Source organism: Papilio machaon, chromosome 11 (assembly GCF_912999745.1).
Source record: "Papilio machaon chromosome 11, ilPapMach1.1, whole genome shotgun sequence".
Classification (NCBI taxonomy): Eukaryota; Metazoa; Arthropoda; class Insecta; order Lepidoptera; family Papilionidae; genus Papilio; species Papilio machaon.
Window position 1 is genome coordinate 1,075,731 of NC_059996.1, and position 23,207 is coordinate 1,098,937.

Sequence of the window (23,207 nt, forward strand, 5' to 3'; positions counted from 1 at the left end):
TGAAACATTACTTGTGATCGTTGTATTTGTATACAATTATACACTATTTTTAAAATAAATAAAAAAATCTTACCTAAATTGGCATAGATGCTATTTGGCTTGGATGCTGCGGGCGTCCACGCTTGTTGCTTCTGTTTCTTCTGCAATGCTGCAGATTTCGGCGGGGGAGGGCGTGCTGGAGTCGGCACAGGCAAAGCACTGGCGTCCTCGCTGGACAGCCTCGGCGGCGGCGGGGGCTTGTTCACGATCTTCGGAGGTTCCGCATCGGTCGCTGAGCTAGATCCACTGTAAATTGATACGTCGTCGTGGCTCATACGACGTAAACTTTCCGAAATTTCACAATTCGATTTCACCACTTCGACGTTCGATCCATTAATGTCCAACGGATGGATGATGACAAGTCGCGGCTTCGGCTTCGGCGCCAGGTCGTATATTTCCTCCGTCTTGTGCGGTGATACTTTCGTAACGGTCGCCACACTTAATTCCTTCTTATCTAAATCTTTTGAAGAACCAATACGTAACAGTTTCTTGATCGAAAACTTATATTTTCCTTTGCGCTTTTCGTCTAGAAGTAAATTATCGTGAGAGAGAGATATACTCCTTCTGGGAGCCGGTTCAGGTTGCAAGTCTTTCTTGTCAATGTCTTCGACGGTTCTCGTTTTTGGAGTCGACGACATTACGGCTCTTTCCCTCTTCTCCATTTCTCTAACGACTGGAGAATCTGATTTCATATATCCGCTTGGATTTCTTTGGTACAAATTATTTGGAAATTCCTCAGTCGGAGATAACGGTGGTGTCGGTGCCTTTCGCTTGCTCAAACTGTTGAGTGATACGTCGCTGTCTTGTTTCGTTAGCACGGGTTTAGCATAATATATGGATTCTGTTTTTTGTTCGTGCATTTCCGAGCCATTGTGTTTTTCTTCGCTTACTTGTTTACTCCCTTCCCCGTCTGTCTTCGTGGAATGCATTTGCAAGATTTGATGGGAGGATGTGACAGACTTCTTAGTCGTTTGCTTAATAACTGGTTTGGTTGGTACTTTCGGTTTTTCTGGTACAGTGGGCTTAGATGGCATAATGTCGGTAATCATTCCATGAAGGAAGGATGGACGCGGGTCCATGGTGGGTATAGGACTACTGGGCAGAGCGGGTGCTTCACTCGGTTCGTCAGGATCCGCTCTCCCATCAGGCTCGCCAGCCAACTCCCGACTGGCCTCAGCAGAGAAAACAGTATCGGGCTGCTTAGGTATAATAGGGGGCATGTCAATGATCGGAGTCTGAAACGTGCTGTAGCCACTACCAGCTTTTCTGTCGGCATTTCTTAGATGCCCCATAGGAGACATCTTCATTGTTTTCTCTGATTCATTAAACACCTTTATCTTTACAGTTTCCTCACATTTGTGTGTTTCAGAAAAATGTCCGCTATCGTCGTTATCAGAATCGGTTCTTGCGCTAAAACTGTCATCGTCTGATGTCAGGGAATTATTAGCGGTCGAATTTAAAGTACCTACTGCAGAATCTACGCTACTGCTTTCAATATTTATTTTACAAAACTTAAATTCTGACCTACTTAGGTTTACTTTAGGCCTTTCCTGTGTTTTTATTAATGGAGATTTTCTTACAATTCCATTTTTCCGCGATTCAGTCATTTCTTTCTTCTCCACTTCATCTTGCATACTTTCTTTTCTTTTTTCTTCGATAACAGTAGGCTTATTATTGTCCTTGTGGTTTAAATTAAGGTCCGTGTTGCTAATTCTATTTTGCTGCAATGTCTCTGATATTTCTTCCAACAAAGATTTCTCTGTGCAAATGCCTTCAGTAGATCGAACACTTTCTGAAGCAATTATTGTTTCCGATTCTTTAATGTAAGACGTCAGAATAATATTAGTTTTATAATTATTTGTCGCTTCTTCCGTTTGAGTTTCATTTATGTGAATGACGGCGGGTTTTCGAGTATGCGTCTTAACATTTGGAGGTTTATTCTCTTGACCGAAAGGCGTCACGGACACCATTAACGTTTTCTTCTTTCCATCGGAATCTGTTTGCATTTTGCCAAGCAACAAGGAAGTATAAGACTTGGCTACCGAATCTCCCAATAGATTCGCTTTCACGGTGTTAAAGTCTGTGTTAGATTTTGTAATTTTGTATAACTCTCTCTCTTCCTCTGTATCTGGAAATACATCTTCGTCGTCGTTGTCTTCAGACATTTCGAATTCTTCTTCGTCCGACCAATCATCGCCCCCGAAGCCAATCACACTGCAAACTTCTTCTGGAAAACGAACATTACGCTTGTTCTTCTTCTTTGGAGTAATCTTTAAAATACTCGGTGGTGTTTTCTTGAAGAATGTACTTCTGTTTTGGAAGGGGGTCGCGGAATATTTGCTACCTTCCGTTGTCTTTTCTTGTTTGACGTGTTCTTCTCGTGATTTGAAGCAGTTCGAGCAGAAGTCTTTCTTCCACGCGTTTTGCACGAAGCTGTGGCATACTGGTGACATTTTGCTCTTCGTATAACGTCTGTTGATCACATAACCCGCATTCTGAAAACAAAGAACAAAAAAAATTGATATTTTTTTAGATTTTGAAACGCCATTTGGTTCTGAATTTCGGTATTAAGAAGTTAGATTTAAAGCAATTCATTCTTTTACAATATTCTGTTACTATCGTTTGTGGATAATTGATAATTGTTATTTTTTTTTAACTTGTGCGATTTTATAATCATAAGGTACGTGTAGGCACAAGGCACAGCGCGAGATTGCGTGCAAACGCGTTAATCAAATCTTATATAATTACACAGTAGCCAATTTTATACGCTATATTAGATAGTATTAGGATTCTTTTTATTTCAATCGGTATTATTTAATTAATTAATGTAATACTAACTTAATAAAGGAGAACGTCCGTGGCTTAACCACTTGACTTACAATCTGCAGGTCTTGGGTTCGAATACCGCCATGTACCAATGTGTTTTTCGATTTACATATGTACAATTATCCGACGTTCTTACGGTGAAGGCAAACATCGTGATACAACCTACACATATCTGAGAAGAAATTTAAAGATATGTGTGAAGTCAACCAATCCGCACTGGACCAGCGTGGCTATATGATCTAGTCACCCCTAACTTGGGGTAAGCTCCGAGCCCCTATATATATCATAATGATGATGATAACTTAATAAATGTATTTGTTACATATCAATTCATTTGTTTTGTCATCTTATCTGGGATTTAACATATCAAACTATTGTATTTAATATAACTATTTGAGAATTCACTTTCTCCGCTACTGTTCGTGTCTTACACTAGGTACCGTTAGCATGTCATGATGCTTTCTCTTCAAACGTTGCAATGTCAAATACTTTACATATGAATTGTCAATTCACGCTAAATATATGCGTGGCAAAGTGCCGATGGACCGTGAAATACTTGTATGTTGCTTACAAATGTCTGATTGATATAGGAATACTAAAACTGGTCTATGATATAGATGGAATATCTTTGTTTGAAGACACTTTGTAGATGTTTAACTGTCTGAATTAATTAAACAATATCAATACCTATAGAAATAGGCTTAGAAAGAGATGAATGGATTGTATAAAATGTGACCTGATTAAAATAGCAAAAAATGTCGTGACAACTTTTCGTAAGAATTTTCTCCGTCTAGCCCCCTTTCACAACGCGCGATAAGGAACTTCGTTCCAAAAAAGGAGTGTGAATTATATAAAGATAGATAAATATGGAAGACAGAACCTGGAGCGTTAACAGTACGTGAATAAGATAAGGACAGAATGATGATAATGATTTTACCAAACAAAATAATACGTGTAAACAACACCACACAACAAAATGTATTTTTTATTTTTAATTACTAATGTTTTCTTGCCTGGATACTAGTCCTTTTGGCCAATAAAATGTAAAGTTGATAATGATGCCAGCATGTAAGAAAGAGTTAAGTAAGTTAAGTAGCTTGCGAATATACATTAACCAGTTATTTGTAGAACATTCGGTTAGTAAACTTTTTTTTCTAACATGAACAATTGACTATGAACAAAATTAATGATGTAATGACGATAGTATACTCTTTTATTATTCCATTCGGAGTCAATTGTTTGCAATCAAGGCCTTCATGTGATGTTAATTTCTAACACACGAGATCGATTGACCGTCAATACCTGCCATATGGCGCCAATTGAATGAATGACAATGGAATTTAAATCTTACACTTTAACACTGAAGGTATAATTTACAATGTAATTGTAAATAATACGCTTTATCATTGTGTTTGCAGCAATAGTTAATTTTCATTGTCGTATGTGGAACAATTTCTTCACTATATTTTTATTAGCAAATTAGCAAATAATAACCGAAACGTTTGATCCGATTTTGACAGGTCTTGTTATGGAAGGTAGTTTATGTGTGCGAGAAGAACGCAAGTTCCTTTTTTAAATTCCACGCTGGTGACACCAGCTAGTATAAATAATGGCTGAAGTAGAGCAATGCATTGAAACCTAACCTCCTTTTTTAACGTAAAAGGTGACAAAGGTCGAACATGTGTTCCTTTAATTAAGTTAATTTAATTTGTGACTATTAAAACTGGGATGTGTAGCCGTGCGTTTGAATATCAAATTATTTTCTACCATTTATAAATGTATAATTCTATTGCTGTGACAGTGGCAATATTTATTTATACAAGTTTCACGATAGTAGAATTCTACGGTTATTAAAGATTGGTTTTAACTTATCTTTGTTTTATTGAATAAATAGTTGCTAGATAAACTGACAGTAATTACGTTCAACTGGAGTAACTAGACCGTCTTTTTATAATTTCACGTAAGAGTTATGAGCCTGTGCAACAATCTCACGCATGGATGGAAATGTAAAATAAAACAAACTAGTAACACTGTATAATTGTTTATTTATAGCGGATTGAATAAGTATGCCATAACTGTGTTTATATTTTACATTATAAGAGGCCACTTGAATTCGCCGAAATGGCGAATCGACCGCTGCCCATAGATATCCACAAATGCACATGCGTTGCCTACCTATAATCGATGGAGAAGGAGACGCACAGAATGAAATACTTCCCCTTCTCCATCAAATCCCCTTCCCCTTCCCATCCATACCGTATTAGAAAAGGGTGGGAAGGAAAAGAGGACCAAAATTAGGTCTAACGCGGAACAACAAAACGCGGAATTACACTGCACGCTATCTTCATTGTGGTCGTGGTATTGCACTGGGTGAGCCGCCCAATTCGTGCAACAGATGTCGTTGTTGCTGGCGTCTACCACTGTTTACCTATAAATTGACTAAGTTGGATTTGTTTCATCAAAGACTAACTGCACACAGAATCGCTTAATGGAATGACACTTATATTTAGTAAGAGAAACGTAACACTAAGTTACTGTTTAAGTAACCGTTAACGATTCTGAGTGTGACAATAAGTGTTCAACTTTACGGTTATAATGTCACAGATCTGTTTAACACAAAGAATGGCTGCAGTAGTCTTTGTTCGCGCGAGGTCGGCCATTGATTGTATCCGCATTCGATGGAAATATATTACTGGCATTGTTCGTATTGGAATCAATATATATATAAAAATAATGTTTGTATGTTATTCCTGTTTTGTTTAATTAAAACTTATTAATAACTTTTGTAAGGAATTTATAATAAACTAAATATTATGACTGAAATCGCGCGTAGTCCAGTGAGTGTATCGACTAGTTTCAAGCCGTGTCGTGTCCCTTCCTCAGTGGTACTGGGACTAGGATAAACTAGTACTACTACTACTACTACTATCATCTTATGGCCTACATTAAATATTTCATCAAACCTATTAATTTTATAAAAATCCCCCTTATGGTTACAAAGAGAAATCTTAATGTCCTTTTATAACAGCTGTGTTGAACTGAGCCGAATTATAGAGAAGGCTGCGCATGCGCATTGTAAGAGTACTGAATGGGAATAATGAAGTTTTGTTCAATATAGTGACGTGACAATATCGCTGTGTTCACGGAAATTGATTACAACGTATTAACTTTTTTCAATACTTTGTTACTATTCGATCTTTTTGGTGAATTTAACTATTTTTTTATATTTATTTGAGTCTAATAAATATGTGACTTAGGTAAATACTCACAAGAAACAATGAGGTTTATTAAGGTATTTGTGCCGCAAATTAGGTACTATGTTTGTTTTGTTTATTCAGTTTCTTGGATATATAAATCATAACAAATTAACATTAACTAGAATTTACCAGAATTTGTAATAATTTTATTGAGTTTTAAAAGTTTTTTTTTTCTACAAACCACTTGAAATCGATATTGTGAGTTACATCACTAATCAGATTATCGGGGTCATTACGCCGGCAGCTGGAAATAGTTGTGTCGAGGTGAAATTAAGTCGACAATAGTGTTGTCATGTACATCACTAGTGCTGCCATCTGTAAGCATTGTTATGTTCGGTTCACTAGGTGAAGCAAATAAAGTATGTTTGCATAAACTTGGTCTACTTATTGCTTATTATATCCATTGTCTTTTTTATTTAATTTTTTGTTACTTGCATAATTTGAAATTGGAAACATCTTTCATTATTACATAATACTTGGTCTAATTTTTGAATTTGTATTTCATGAAGCATATGCTTAGATGTATTGAGGAAGAGGCGAGACGTGTCTGAAGTTTATTATCTCTGTCTACCCTTCATATTCTACTTGTATTGTATAACTAGCGATATTTGATTCAACACGTAATTTCTTAAAGGGTACGAATTTGCGCGAAAGTCGTATAACTGTGAAATGTCAACATCCTAGATTTTAGTTTTAACCTACACAAATACTAACTGCCACAGTGAAGTTTAACGATTACTTAAGAAGATAAGTCATATTAAATCTTCACTAAGGGTTTAATTTAAAAAACTCTGAGTTTAGATGGTTGGATGGTAGGATGTTTGTTACAAGTTATCTCCAGAACGGCTCAACAGATCTTGATGAAATTTGACATAGACATAGTCTGGAAGTACACATAGGCTACTAAGTTTTTTTCTATTTGTACATACATCACATATACGTTGGTGCCGGATTTATCCAAATAGTATTTAATTATTGGAATTAAAAGAATAGTCTCAATTCACAATAGATTTGTAAAAATACGTTTGCGAGACAAACGGAGCTGGTTTCGATAGAGGAATGTAACGGTACACATTCGTAGACACGGCATTTGATAGCAAGCACTAACAGAATAACAGAGGTGATTGACTTCATACGTACAGATTTAGATTTATGGTAATACTAGCTGTCGCCCGTGTCTCCGTTTGTGCGGAATAAAAAAAAAACATAATAAGTAACCTTTGTGTTCTTCCAGATTATGAACTACATTTATGTGAAATTTCATCGAAATCCATGCATGCATCCATGCTTCAAACAAACATCCATCCATCTAAACATTCGCATTTATAATATTAGTATGATTGTCGACTCCAGGATATGAAACTAGTTGAGAATGTTTTTTGAATTCTCTCACTGTGAGTTTCCATTTGCGAGACATGTTTACAAAACATCAAACTCGGCCGACAATTACCACTGAAATTTTAACAGGTAGTATTATTCTTATGTATATCTCAAACTAGTTTTCCATATACGTTGTTAATTAGATGCAGCGATATGTTCGTGACATAATCAAGATGAGATCATCTGAAGACTCGGTAAAGGCATCGTCTCAGGATATATTTTATACGACCACGCAGTATATTTTAAGGTTAAAAATCTTGTTTGTTTTTTTATAAGTAACTAGTTTTTACCCATGACTCCGTCCGCGCGGAATAAAAAAATAGAAAACGGGGTAAAAATTATCCTATGTCCTATTCCTGGTTCTAAGCTACCTGCCCACCAATTTTCGGTCAACTCGATTCACCCGTTCTTGAGTTACAAATAGTGTAACTAACACGACTTTCTTTTATATATATAGATAATGTTACTTTGTTTACTGGATTTAATTATTAAATACATAATTTTATACGAATTAGAAACATTTTTAGTTGTTCCTGACTATAAATTGTTGTAGATGTTTTTTTGTTTTTATTCCGGTCATTTATAACGTATGTTTTATTTAAAAAAGATTACATATAATTTGATATGATAACCGGATAAACGTAGTTTTAAACGATCATTGTACTTTTGTGCCAAACTTTCATTTAAAACTGCTGCATTGCAATGAACTATGTTTATTTATTATTTTAAACTTTGGATGAATGGATGGATGTTTGTTTGAAGTTATCTCCAAAACGGCTCAAAGGATTTGGATGAAATTTGGCATCAAAGTAGATCATAGTCTAGAAGAACACATAGGCTATTTATTATGTTTTATTTTAATTCCGCGCGGACGGAGTTACGGGCGACAACTAGTAATAAAATAAACAGGAGCCTTATAAAGATTTTCTTAAAGCATTCATAAGTAACTTAATGATTTAAACGCACGTAAGTCATTATAATATTAATGTGAAAGGGTCACTTCTTCGACATTAGGAGCTCATTATATGGAAATGGCTTTCTTTCTCACGGTTAAAACTAATATTCATTATTTAATTCTTGTATAATTATACCATTTTGCGAATAAACAATTGTATTTAGTTATTAAGTTACAATTGTACAAACAAAATTAGTTCCGTTACTTTTTTATTAAAAAAAAAATGCACGCAATGTAACCTTGTTCTTCGAGTTTCACAAAACTTAAGGTCACAAACGCAACAAAGATTGACCCTGTCATTAGACGTAACGCAAATATTTCTTTTTTTATGAACAAAATGTACAAGTTGACGAAACATGAAAAAAAAAAAGGACAAGAATGCATCAAAAACGGCATATACTGGAGTAATCTTGCTAATATTATAAATGCGAATGTTTGGATGGATGTTTGTTTGAAATTTGGCATAGATGGTAGAACGGTGTCGCGGGCGACTACTAATAGGACTCCTAAAAATTGAGGGTTTACCGATCGGAAAAAATCTGATTGAATTCAATGGACCAAAGTGTTTTTTTTATTCTATTGACTACATCGGAATGTTTTTCCCAATGGACAGATTGATCAGTGGGATGATTAAAAAGTATTCATTAGATTTTACAGTCATATTTGTATTAGGTATTATAAATTGAGGCTTTGTAACCTCTAATATAACACCTTACTATAAAATGACCCGTCTAATCGTAGTAATTTATTCAAATTAGTAATTACACACTGGTGACTCAGTTAACATTAACTGAAATGCATCATATCTTATAAATGTACGCTATTTAACTGCGTTTATGTGACAATAGTACATTTTGTACACTGACTAATTGTTTAAAAAAATATTACTGCAAGTAGTCTTGGCTTCGCAACATTGTCAGTATTTATTTTCGTTTGTGTAAAGGATTAAAAAAATTATTCAAGGTCCGGAACCATTTAACATGTCTACAAATCTAAACGAGACTGAGAAAATCAGCTTAAGGAAGTCGTCAGTCGTCAGGACAACGCAATTTCCACCCGCATTTCTTTAACTACCGGCATCGAACGATGACCGCTTCCTACTACGTTTATTTAGAACCAGTTTTGACCGGATTCAACATAGGGCTGTAAACGTAAACAAAAAAAAAACGTCATCCAGTAACATTTGTTAATTTGAATCCTTCACCACTTTGACTCCTTTTTTACTAATAAAAAAAGAATCCCATAAGGAAATGACCTCCAGTAAATTATTTTCCATCCGCTTCTTTCCATCAGAAAGGATATACTGACCCAAACAGAAATGGGAATAAATACGGGTTAAACCCGAAACGGTGGCAACCCTATCTACTGGTTTACCGGTTTCTGTATTGGAGCAATCTTACCTAATCTGCAAATTGTGAAAGGGACCCCACGTTTCGGATCTCCGTCTGGTTTCCGAGAGCAAAATTAACTGCATTACGTTAATATAGTAATTTAAATTAACTCACTTTCTAAATACGTGTGTGTAGAGGAAAGGCAACACTGATACTTTTAAGGGTATTTTTTTATACTACAATATACAAGTTTAACTGACGTTTTCTAATTTATTCAACAACGTTTCTTACATGCTTCGGTGGCTCAGGGGTTAAGCACTTGACTTGCAATCTGCAGATCCTGGGTTCGAATCCCGCCATGTATCGATGTGTTTTTCGATTTTCGATTTACAAATGTACATTTGTCAAACGTTCTTATGGTGAAGGAAAACATCGTGATGCAACCTGCACATATCTGAGAAGAAATTCAATGATATGTGTGAAGTCAACCAACCCGCACTTGGCCAGCGTGGTTGACTATGGCCTAGTCACCCCTTACTGGGGGGTAGGCTCCGAGCCCCTCGGTGGGGACGTACAGTGAGCTGATGATGATGATGATGATGTTTCTTACATTTAATGTCGCAAACTTTAATGTTATTGATAAATCTCAGCCAATGGTGAAGGCCTGCGTTGTCATTTGACCATTTGAACATTGACATTTCCAATTGAAAGTTTTACGCAATGTAAACAATAAAATATTTTTTATCTGTGTAACAGAAATGAATGGAATTTCATGGAGATGAAGTCGCACGAGAACAGTTAATTTTGACATAATCGACGATGATGATACGAAGGCGATTTTTACAAATTTTCGTTCTAGACCAACTGAATTCAATGACGGAATACATAAAACCTATCAAAGTTATCAAAAGATTTATACCGATTTTTTCATTGACATTTAATATATTTCCCTTTAAAGAAGTCCTTTGTGCATTATGACAGTAAAATATAAAAATAAAGACTTTCTAAATTTAGTTAGAAAAAAATGTAGTAACATGTGAAAGCGGTAAGTGAAAATAAACATCACGGTCTCGGCAGATTCTAGTCTAGATTCCGAAACCAGTTTGCTTTTCCCAGTGTTGCCATGTTTGATCGTTTGGAAAATTCCTCGTAATGTTTTCTATGAATTAAAAAGTGTAGCAGGTGTGGCAACTTTTCAAACACCTTTATTTGTACATCAATTTACATTACACTCGTCGAGTCTTGAGTCAATTGACCTTTAGTAAATACGAGGCTACATATTTTTGTTTATTATTAAAAACAAAACAAAATATTTGTTGATGTTAAACATTATATCCTAAGCCACTAGATACAAAAACCACGTTTTACATATTTTTTTACATGTTTCATGTCACTTTTAACATGTTTTTTTTTTAATAATTTTTTTTTGTATGTGATAATTTTACTTTTAATTTATTCACACTTATTGTTAACTAGTTGTCGCCAGCGACTCCGACAGAGCAAAGTTAAAAAATAACTTAATTAGTAGTCTATGTGTTCCATGCCAAAATTCATAGAGATCCGATCAGGAGATGCCTTCGAACATTTCCATCCATCTAAACTTTCGCATTTATATATATAAAAGAAAGTCGTGTTAGTTACACTATTTATAACTCAAGATCGGTCGAACTGATTTAGCTGAAAATTGATGGGGAGGTAGCTTAGAACTAGGAGACGGACATAGGAACTTTTTTTATCTTGTGTGCATTTTTTTTTATTCCGCGAGGACGGAGTCGCGGGTAAAAGCTAGTTTATAATATAAGTAAGATTTGTGACAATAGTGACTAGCCTAAAGTTTACCTTGCAACTTTTTTTTAAATAAAAAAATATAAACAACAGAATAACACGTAGTATAGTTAATTGTGTAAATTGAAATACAATACAATTTTATTGATACTAGATAAATTACAGATTATAAAAATAAAAAGTAATAAAGTTTATCATATGACAGTAAAATCTCAATATAAACAAAACAAATTATTTACACTAATTAATTTGATTAAAGTAAGAATGACAACACAAATTATTATTATTCAATCAATTAATTTTACTATCTTACTAACATTATAAATGCGAATGTTAAGATGGATGTTTGTTTGAAGGTATCTCGGGAACGGCTCAACGGATCTTGATGAAATTTGGCACAGATGTAGAACATAGTCTTGAAGAACACATAGGCTACTTATTACGTTTGTTTTTAATTCCGGCGACAGCTAGTATAACAATAAATACAATCATTAGCCTACCAACATATAATTTAAATATTGATTGTACATGGCAACATCGGTATGTATAGCCACAAAATAGCCCACAGATTCGTAGTTTATAAGGCGTTTGTATGAGTCAGTTTGTGTGACTAATACATTATGTAACCTATCTTAAATGTCAACTCATCTGTATTGATTTTATTAGATTCGATATAAATAATACAACCTTGTACAGAAGTGGTTTTTGTAGGCTTTTGATTACGGGATAAACGGGACTTTGGTCTCAGAAGCCCACGCTAAGATTTTTATAAAATAAGCTGTCGCCCGCGACTCCGTCCGCGCGCAATTAAAAAAAAACTAAATTAGTAGCCTATGTGTTCTTTCAGACTATTTTCTATATCTATGACAAATTTCATCGAGATCCATGCAGCCGTTCTGGAGATACCTTCAAACAAACATCCATCCATCCATCTAAACATTTGCATTTATAATATTAGTATGATTTTCAGAAAAATGAAAGACTATTTTAATGAAAATGTGGCAAAATTTCAAGCGGGAATAGTAAAAAAAAAATTAAAAATATATTTATCCAATTACATACACCAATTAGGTTTTTTTTTTCCCTCAATGAACAAAAAATAAATATCCGTTGACAGCCGGTAGCATTGTTGATCATTAAGCCGCCATTTCTATCAAAATATGCGGGTCACTTCGGCTGTCACCTGCGGCACAGGAATGCGAATTGACATTGACATTTACTTTTTAAATTGCTCTACTTTATGGTCAGAGAATGGGCAAAGGTATTCTTGTTTACGGTTAACGTCATAAAAAAACAAAATTGTTTTTTAAACTACGTACACGGTTATTTCCATTGTTTAGGCGCTGAAAAGATAAAAAAAATTATAAGCTAATGTTCATAGAGCGATATATATTGAGGTATTTTTATTACATAGGTTGATAAAGAAATTAACAAAACCCTCCGTCGAATCTATAGTGGAACTTAAGTTAATATAACGTCTTATTTATAAAAGATGGAAAAATGAGCTACATTGAATGTTTTTTTTTTAATTCATTGCTTTGTAACATGAAATGTATAATCAAATGTCTTTCGTGGAAACCCTTCTTAGTGAAGTATCCACCCCATCAAATTCAATCCACCGTTAGATAATGAAGACATTCTACACTTACTGAATCCTTACATTTGTTCAAGAAACCTGATTAAGTTTTTAAGAATTAACTAAGGGCGCGCTGTACACGGACAACTTGAAGGTGTCTGCAGCATTTTTTTACAGTAAATAAATCAGCTCTTGATCACGACCCCCCTTATGTCAATTGATGTTGTGGCCGAAAGATAGTAGCTTAGTAAATTCCTATTCCGTCACGTCGTATTTGGACGGAAACTCTAACACAGGGAACTTGTTTCAAACCTCCAAGTAATCGGAGCATTCAGCTTTTATAACGACACATACAAAATTTTACTACATAATCAAAAATATTTGAACGTGAAATAATCTGAGATTTAACCTACAAAAAATTGTTTTTTTTTTTTAGTTTAATAATCAATAACAGTTGAATAACTATAGAATTGGCGTTAAATTTGTTGCCACCGCTTTCACCGCGGAACAAGTTCTACACTGAATTCCGCATTATTTATGCTCATCTATTGATTTCATCACCTCTTATTACGTCTTAAATGCTGTCTGCTTCAAGAATATATTCAAAACAAAATACAGTTTATAAAGCAGGAGATTTTTTGAGAAACTCTTAAATTAAAGTGCCACAAAAGCAAAGCTAATTTGATTTCTATCAGTTTTAGTTTCACAGTGAGATGACCTGCTTAGAAACATCGATTGAAATAAACGATTCGATAAGGAATTCAAACATATGTGTACAGAATTCAGATATTAAAAATCGATTTTTTTCCTTCGATTTTTTATAAAATCCATTTTTAAAAAGAAAAAATGTTCAATGACGCAACATTGTTACGATGTTCTGTGGTCATTATTAGCATAAACTAGCTTTTACCCGCGACTCCGTCCGCGCGGAATAAAAAATAGGAAACGGGGTAAAAATTATCCTATGTCCGTTTCCTGGTTCTAAGCTACCTGCCCACCAATTTTCAGTTAAATCGATTCAGCCGTTCTTGCGTTATAAATAGTGTAACTAACACGACTTTCTTTTATATATATACTAGCTTTTACCCGCGACTCCGTCCGCGCGAAATAAAAAATAGAAAAAGGGGTAAAAATTATCCTATGTCCGTTTCCTGGTTCTAAGCTACCTGCCCACCAATTTTCAGTCAAACCGATTCAGCCGTTCTTGAGTTATAAATAGTGTAACTAACACGACTTTCTTTTATATATATAGACTAGCTTTTACCCGCGACTCCGTCCGCGCGAAATAAAAAATAGAAAAAGGGGTAAAAATTATCCTATGTCCGTTTCCTGGTTCTAAGCTACCTGCCCACCAATTTTCAGTCAAACCGATTCAGCCGTTCTTGAGTTATAAATAGTGTAACTAACACGACTTTCTTTTATATATATAGATATAGATGTTATCTAATAAATTGGCCTAAAACTTCCACTTTCAGTATTGTTTTACGTAGTTTTTAACGTAGATTTAAGAAAATAAACCCACACTAAGGGACAATAAGGGTCTCCCTTAGTGATCAATTAACGTCGGGTGTATGGCAGTAATCTGAGAATACAAATTGATTACAAATTGATGATACCTTTATTGGTCATGGTACGCAGAGTAACTCATAACGGTACATCAAACAGGTTCCACCATAGCCTATTGATTTCGGTTCACATGGCCACAGTGAACGTTCTATGATAACTAGTCTGTGCAGGGTCATACTCGTAATTATTACAAATTACTAAGTGAGCGGTTTTATATACTCGTAACGGATTTAACTGCGGTTAAAAACTTTAAGCATTTAAGACTATAGTTATATTGTAAAACAAGTAGATACTGTATTATTTAGAAAACATTAAAAAACGTTACACAAAACGTTTAATGAAAATTACCTCTTAGTTTATTAACTAGGTATTAAACTAGCTTTTGCCCGTGGTTATGCCCATGAGGATTTAAAAAAGTTCTAGTAATAAATATACAGTCAAAACCGTTTATGGCGACATCGTTTAGAACAAAATACCGGTTAAATTGACCAAAATCAAAGGTCCTGGCTGAATGTTATATACATATCTTTCCTATTAATACCTGTCACCGGTTGTTACAACTATCGGTTTTTACGACTCAATATGAGTAGTCCCTTCGATGTCGTTATAACAGATTTTGACTGTATGTTATATTACTCAGTAATTACACTTTTTAATAGTAAAACAAAGTTTGTAGTTTTTTTAATTTTCTTCGATACATACAAAAATACAAATCTTTCTACTTTTTATATTAGTGACATATCTCCGGCAAAAGAATGTACTGAGAAATTTGTACTAAGGGACTTCCTGAGTACCCATTTAACAATTCCCAGTGTTTAAAGCATTATTTAACAGAGTCGTCACTTGACATATCGTTCACTTATCGGGAATGAAAGTGTTTCTTTTTAGGTATTTTTATCATTCGATAGGCTATCGTGAAATGTTTACCTACTTAAAACTCTGATATCATAAAAGTGACAATGTTTCTATGTAGGTGACCTCATTCTCATAATATTGGTGAAAATTGGTCCAATACGTACTGTATGGTCAATAACAAAGCTAGCGCGTACCATCTTTAGACCACATCATCACTCCATCGGGTGGGATCGTGGTCAAGCGCTAACTTTTTCAATATAAAAAAAACTTACTCGATAAAATATTAACTACTTCGAATATGAAAGGTTTTGGTTAATAAAAAAGCTACGTATGACTACAAACGTGAGTCAATATTTAAAAAAAAGCGTGCATTTTCATAGACTATCTTTCAATAATTGCACACACAAATTAAATTTGTAATTTTACGACAATTTATAATTTCAATCATCTATATAATCTTTAAATGTAAATTTTATTATAACAGTGTGCCTAGTACGAATATATACGACAATCGACTTCGTATTATCATCAATTATGTCAAAATTAATATGAGATTTTTGGTGTATTTTACGCCCTCTATTACTGTACAAACTTTGTCGATAACGACACGATGACACAAATATTCATGCTAGGCCTACAGGTACCATTTCAACAACGGATAACAAATTAATTATCGACTTTTTCTTAAGAATAAATATACACACCGTATCTCTTGGATATGTCCATTTTATCAACGGCAACCACATTTTAAATTACAATATTGCACTAAAATTTTACACTATATAAAAAAATATTATTCGCAGATCATCAAAACACAAGCAAATATGTATTCATTGAAAACTAGTATGAATACGATAATCTACTGCGTGTACTTAGATATAATTAAATACTGATAATGTATCATCAAATTGCGAATGACCAGCCAATTAGTAACAAAACAACGTATATTAATGGTGTTATCAGAGATTCTGTCCATTCAAAAACTTTACTTTTATCACGGCAACCCCGTATATACAAACATGTTGCCTGTGGCGTTGCCGCGCTGTCTATAGCAAAAGGGGGACAGTTTTGCAACCTAATGACGGACTATTGAGTTTTAAAGATTTTCTTTTATAACTCTTATTATTTATCTACTGATCTATTGCGTTTGTGAAATTATTTTATTTGGACATTAACAGTTATTTCGAGAAGAAATACAGCAGTATTCATTCATCACTAACTCGCTACAAATTCTTCAATTATATAGCATAAATTAATTAAGAATGGCTTAACTCAGGTATGACCGTCCGGTGACTACTAGTTTCGGACCCGTCGCGTTTACAGTGCGCATAGCGTCTCGCACAGTTCTTAATTAATTCATTATATATAACATCTCACGAAAGTTTAAACAATGTATTTAACCTAATTAGTAAAAGATAAAATTGTTATGTGAACTGTAAATATTTGTCTACGGATAAGCCAAGACGTCTAGAACTAAGTTTTCTTTTACAAATGTTATATAAAATAAAAGCTATATGTACACTTCTAGGGTAATATAAAACAAACAAGCTCAAACATTTTAATTGTGGCAACAATTCCGTTTCATACCAACAAAATAACATAAGAATTCATGTGAAATCGTAATGAATCCAAACAGGACAAACATTTTGCATCAATTTTAATCAAAATTTTCCTCAATATTGACACCTACTTTACCTCTATGTGGCAAACATTTATAGGTCAATTTAAACCTAAAATAAATACATACATAATCCCTTAACATTTAAAGTAACTGACAGATTCAATTACTATTAAGTAATCATGAATTTCTACAGTCCCAATACCTGTATTTGTTATTTAAAAACAAAGAAACCGATAGACAGCGCATATAAGCACATAGAAGACAGGCGTGAAGTGGAAACAATTTCACGTTTCTTCTGAAGGGTGTGTTTTGGAGTCCTAAATTTAGTCTCCTTTCCTTCACACCCTTTTTTTATGTTCCATCCTTAAGAAGGGGGAGGGCAAAGGAAAGCGAAATATTCTCTGTGCGTTTCCACCTCTGTCCATTAAAGGTGGGGAACGTATCTGCAAATATAGATGTCTATGGGAAACGGTTACTACGTTATGGCAAATTCAAGCGGCCGTTTGCCATCTTTTTACTAAAAAAATACTTTAAAATAAGTAACTAGAATGAGTGGTTCTGTAAAGTTATTCAACATCATCTGAACACTAGTGATTTCTTCTCAGAAATAACCAAATCAACTGAGTTAACAACAAAGTTAACTGAAGTCCAATAAACTATTTTTAACAGAGTTAACTGACCTTTTGTTTTGAGATTTACTCTCTGTAGTTTGATGGCGTTATTTATGTGCTTCCAGTTTCAATTGAGTTATTTCCCGTGGCGTGTTTTACGATATGAACCGCTTCTTTAATGACTCTAATGGGTAATAAATTTATATTTTTTTCAAACGGTAGTTACTGTGTTGTAGATAAAAATAAAACTTGAGAGGTGTGAAGGGACACCCGGATGGAACGAAGTTCCTTTCTATTAATTAGTGAAGGAACCAATGTTTATTCTATGAATAAAAAACTTAAGTCTTCACAAGAAGTACATTTTATTTCTATGAATTTTCGTTATATATTGTCACGTCGTTGCCATGGTGATATAGCAAAAAGTGTCGTGACAACTTTTCGTAAGAATTTTTTCCGTCTAGCCCCCTTTCACAACGCGCGATAAGGAACTTCGTTCCAATATTAGTAAGTTATTGGAAAGTATGCAAGTTTTTTATTGTTTAATGCAACACTACCTATAAACAGTATTCACTAATATACTTATTATTAATTTTTGAATTTAATTACACCTGTAACTCTTGCTCAATATGTTGAACTGTATCTAATGTACTGGCGTAATGTAAACCAGGCATCATTGCAGTGGAATTCGACTGTTACACAACAGTGCTCTAAACTAACTTTGAGAAGCAGTTATGAGATAAAATAACTAAGTAGCACGTGTTGCCATTTGTTTGGCAAATATACAAACATTTGATCAAATGTTACATGTTTGTGATTACAATATTTTACACTAGCTTTTACCCGCGACTCCGTCCGCGCGGAATATAAAAATAGAAAACGGGGTAAAAATTATCCTATGTCAGTTTCCTGGTTCTAAGCTACCTACCCACCAATTTTCAGTCAAATCGATTCAGCCGTTCTTGAGTTATAAATAGTGTAACTAACACGACTTTCTTTTATATATATAGATTTACAAAGATTAGAAACTTTTATAACACGGGTAAGTTTCAGGTTTATTTTTGTAAAATAATTCAACTTTGTTTTTCAATTTATTAATTACAAACATGCAGACATTAATATAATTGGTGTAGATTATAAAAAAATAGTTTTGTATATCGGTTAAACTGTTATTTAATAATGGTAACATATAATTTCAAATTGTAGACTTAATGATTTTTAAATAACAAAATTGTGGATTGACTTCTTTGTCTGACAGTTTGTTTAAAAAAACAGAATATTAATGAATCGTTAACAGCTAATCGTCAACTAGTTATAACATCGTTATCTAACACTTAATTATAACGTAAACATAAAAGCTGTTTATTGGAACGAGTGACGCTTGTACAGTCACCTACAAAATGTGATATAAGAAGTAACCTTTATAATTTATTCATATTTTAAATGACAAAATATTCATAAGGTATACTTTAAGAGTAAATATCTATATTAAGAGGTACAAAATGTGAAAAATTCCAAATGTTACATAATTTATTACGTTTCATTTTGCTCGAATTTTTTTTTAAATCCTTTACATTATAATAATAGAAATTATATGACTTACTCTTGTTTACTTAAAAAACTTTCCAAAAACCACTTTATCTGTTTTCTAGTTCTAAATTAAAAATTATTTTCTATTTAAAAAGAAAAAAATTAACAACCCTCAAAGTGATCATTACTCTGTGGAGCTAAAATTATCTATGGTATACGGAAACATCTGTCAATGCGTGCCTGTTGAGCGCTGGTTTTCGCGCCATTTCTCACCACATGCGCCGCTTCCCATGGCGTGTGATAAAAATAAACTCGAAATTATCTTCTATTGCCTTATTCCGAGCTGTCAAGTGTGGTGCTTATCTTTTTTTATAGGTTATACAAGAAATAGTTACGTAGTTGTGTGTGACACACGATCATTTAATGACAATTATCGTTGAATGACTCACAAGGCTAATGATAACTTTTATTTGGGTTCTTTTGTTATGAATTACCACAGTTTTTTTTTCTATCAACGCGTAAGAAATCATCCAAATTTTCTTTATATATGGCCAGTAGGTTTTCTACTAAGGAGGATAATTTATTAAAATAATTATATGATCAATGAAAAATAAAAGTTAAATGTCGACTTAAAATATTTGAAATGAAAACTTTAATGTTTTCTGCAAAAAAGTTTAACGTATTAGCAATTTATTTTATTTCAATATTTTAACTATAAAAAAGCAAATTTATGTTTATTTTGTCCTAAGTTAAAGGTAAGTAATCGGAACAAAATAAAACAAGCATGTTTAATTAAGACATTTTAAAACTTAGAACTTAAAGTAGCACTGTTCTATGAATATACGCAATTAAAAGTAGGTTTCTAAGACGAAAATCTCCGAGAAGAAAAGATAATGACAGAGATAACGATATGTTTTATACAGAGATTTTGGTCTCAGAAACCGACGGTATGTAAATGAACCTATATATTAAAAAGGACTAAGTTTAAAATACGACAATATTTAAAATATGCATAAGAAAGAAGTGTTGATTCTAATAAACAATTATACGAAAAAATGATACATGTGTATAATTTAAAATCTGAGAAACATGTTTTTATACAAGTAAATTAACAGTGGAAACTTATAGTAACATTCCTAACTTAATATGAACGCGTTAATATTAACAACAGCTGTTGAAACATAATTAAGTATATTCAAATTATGCTAAAGACTACTTAGCATTCATATAAGTTATTCAAATATTATTTACTTAAACTTTCACGGACTGTTCTAATTTCTTTAAAAAAAGTTATAAAAATTATTTAATAACGACCTAACAACCAAAAGGTTAGTACCTACTTAGATAGCGTTGCCAGGCGTCCGGATAAAGCCGGACATAGACTTTTTGATTGCATGTCCGGCCAAAATAAACGGTTTTCCGGATTTTGTTAGGCTTTTTACATTTCCCAAACGAGAGTGTACCTATTAATGCTGAGACAAAATCCTAAATAATATAGGGTGTCCGACCTTTATACCCAAATGTCCGGCCAAACTGGCTGGTCTGTTCAGCTAGTAGGCTTCGCGACCTGGCTACCTACCCTATACTTAGAGGTTATGTTGCCCAAACTTAATTCGTATTTTTAGTTAGAAAATTTCTATCTCTTTTACAATAACCGTCTCGGCGGGGGCACTGATGCCCCCCTAGATAATAGGAGACGAAGCTAATAGGTCATATTGTACATTGTGTTTAAGAATAACTTTTATAGAATCTATGATTTAAAAAATATAGCCAAAAGGAACACAAACATAAATAGGTATAGGTAGAAAGTTGATTTATTTATATTGTACGTTGTATGACGTATTTGACATATAACGTGTTTTATCTGCGAGATGACAAGATCAGATTGCGTTTGCGAAGATAAGACAATATTATGGGTAGATAGGACACCTAAGTAGGAGTTATTTTGACGAAAACTTTCACGTGATTTACGCAACATATTTTTGTAAAAAAAATGTAGTTGAATTTTAGTATTACTTTTGATGTAAGAAGAATAATAAAGTAGTAAATTTACTAAGCTTAATAGTTAACAAAATACGGATTTGAACTGACTTCTAACGTTTAGTATCTCAACCTCTAAAGTCTTATTGGCGGGATAAGAATTTCTTTGTCATAAAATATTAAAGCATTATAAATTACTTAAATGTTGTTACTTATTCCATTTGCCGAATATTTCACGGTTAAGAATATAAATTTATCTTTCAAGGTAATCAGCATACAACCAAATATTTTATTCTAAGAAATTTTATTTCAGCGCAAAATTTAACTAAATATTTTTTCCAATGACACCTGATTCGAATGGCATTTTAATGTTACTGTTATTGGGAATTAAAATTTCTATAATTACCTTTATATATTCAGTATTCTTTCAAGTCCTTTAATGTAGAAGTTTTCCGAAAGATTTTTTATAAACTTTCAGTCCAGTGAAAGTACCCTCGGCGTTCCTTCTTGGATGGACACACTCAAATCACAATTTTAATAAACATGAAACACCTTCACAAAAGGGAAACACTAATAAACACTTAAGTGTATTAAATAGTTACACTATGAGGGAAATTTTGTTGACATAACTATCGAAAGTATTTACAAAGTTACGACGAGATAAAGTTTTTTTATTGAGTGTAAAAACGCAACGCACGTCCGACTCCGCGCACGGCGTAAAACTAGTGAGAGGTTCGAAGAGCGGTCAGTGTTGCCCTCATGTAAATATTATTGTGCCATATTATTAACTCTCACAATGTCCATTTTTGAGATATCAATAATGTATTTATTTTAATAAAGAAACTCAAACTTTAAATCAATAATAGAATGATTCAAAAATGCGAATGTATTTGTGAAAAGATTTAAAACTTTAGCGTAAAATAATTTTATAATCGAAACTAAAGTTAACTTTTTTCATGAGCAATTAATATTATTATTTTTCTCTTTTACTTAAATGATTTTTGGTTATTAAATCGTATTTAATTCATTTTTGTATTTATTTCATTTACGTAACATAGCCAAAATTATAGGTGAAAATATATAAAATTGTAACACTGAAACCACAAGCAACTGAACATTGCGCTCGGCGCTGCTGTCTGGAATGCAATCTCCCTCGCTGTCTCTCTCTCTCTCTGTCACGCATACGTTTTCTCTGAACAACTTCTGTCTCTATTCCTCCTTTATGAATGGCTGTGGAACTGTTGTGAAGCTGTCCAATAAGTTTAAAGGTTGGACCTTGTTGCTTTTTGTTCACGTTTACTAAATGTTTACTAAACATATTTTTATTTTTAAAGATATTTAACTAAATTGTTCTCAATTTGTTAACCATGACCTATTCTTAAACTAAATTTGGTACGGCTTTTTTTGGTTTTTAATTTGAATTGTTGAATTTCTATTGAAAAGTGTTAAGTTCAGATTTGTAATTATTTTTATAGAAATACTAGCCGTTGCCCGCGACTACGTTCGCGCGGAGATGAGAAAAAAATTATTAAGTAGTCTATAAGTTCTTCCAGTCTATGTTCTATATTTATGCCAAATTTCAGCGAGATCCGTTGAGTCGTTCTGGAGATACTTTCCAACAAACATCCATTCATACATGTGAACATTGAACATTCGCATTTATAATATTAATAAGATAACGAACTAATAAATTGGTCAAAATCTATACCGGAAACTATTCAATTTATAGCTTGTAAAGTTTATTTACGTGGTAACTACAATATTTGTGTCCGAGTTAGGTATTTATTCGAGTATATTTTGAGTCGAAGAAATTTCTATTTTGAGCATAAGTAATGCCTACTTATTTTTCTCAAAGATAAGGTATGAACTACTACTACTTATGGAATATCATCGTAGCG

The 23,207-nt window shown here is 33.3% G+C and overlaps 1 protein-coding gene across 5 annotated transcripts in view; it reads right to left on the reverse strand.

Annotated features, from left to right (window-relative positions):
- Positions 1-23,207, reverse strand: part of LOC106716163 (uncharacterized protein DDB_G0284459) — a 69,467-nt gene that overhangs the window by 3,070 nt on the left and 43,190 nt on the right. For 3 of the 5 annotated variants that reach the window (XM_014509620.2, XM_014509621.2, XM_014509624.2), the window contains exon 2: positions 74-2,534. In XM_014509620.2, the coding sequence (XP_014365106.2) occupies positions 74-2,534 (2,461 nt within the window). Of the gene's footprint in view, positions 1-73; positions 2,535-16,274; positions 16,353-21,715; positions 22,018-23,207 lie in introns of those variants that run through there. The other 2 variants (XM_014509623.2, XM_045679890.1) reach the window with 2 other exon arrangements.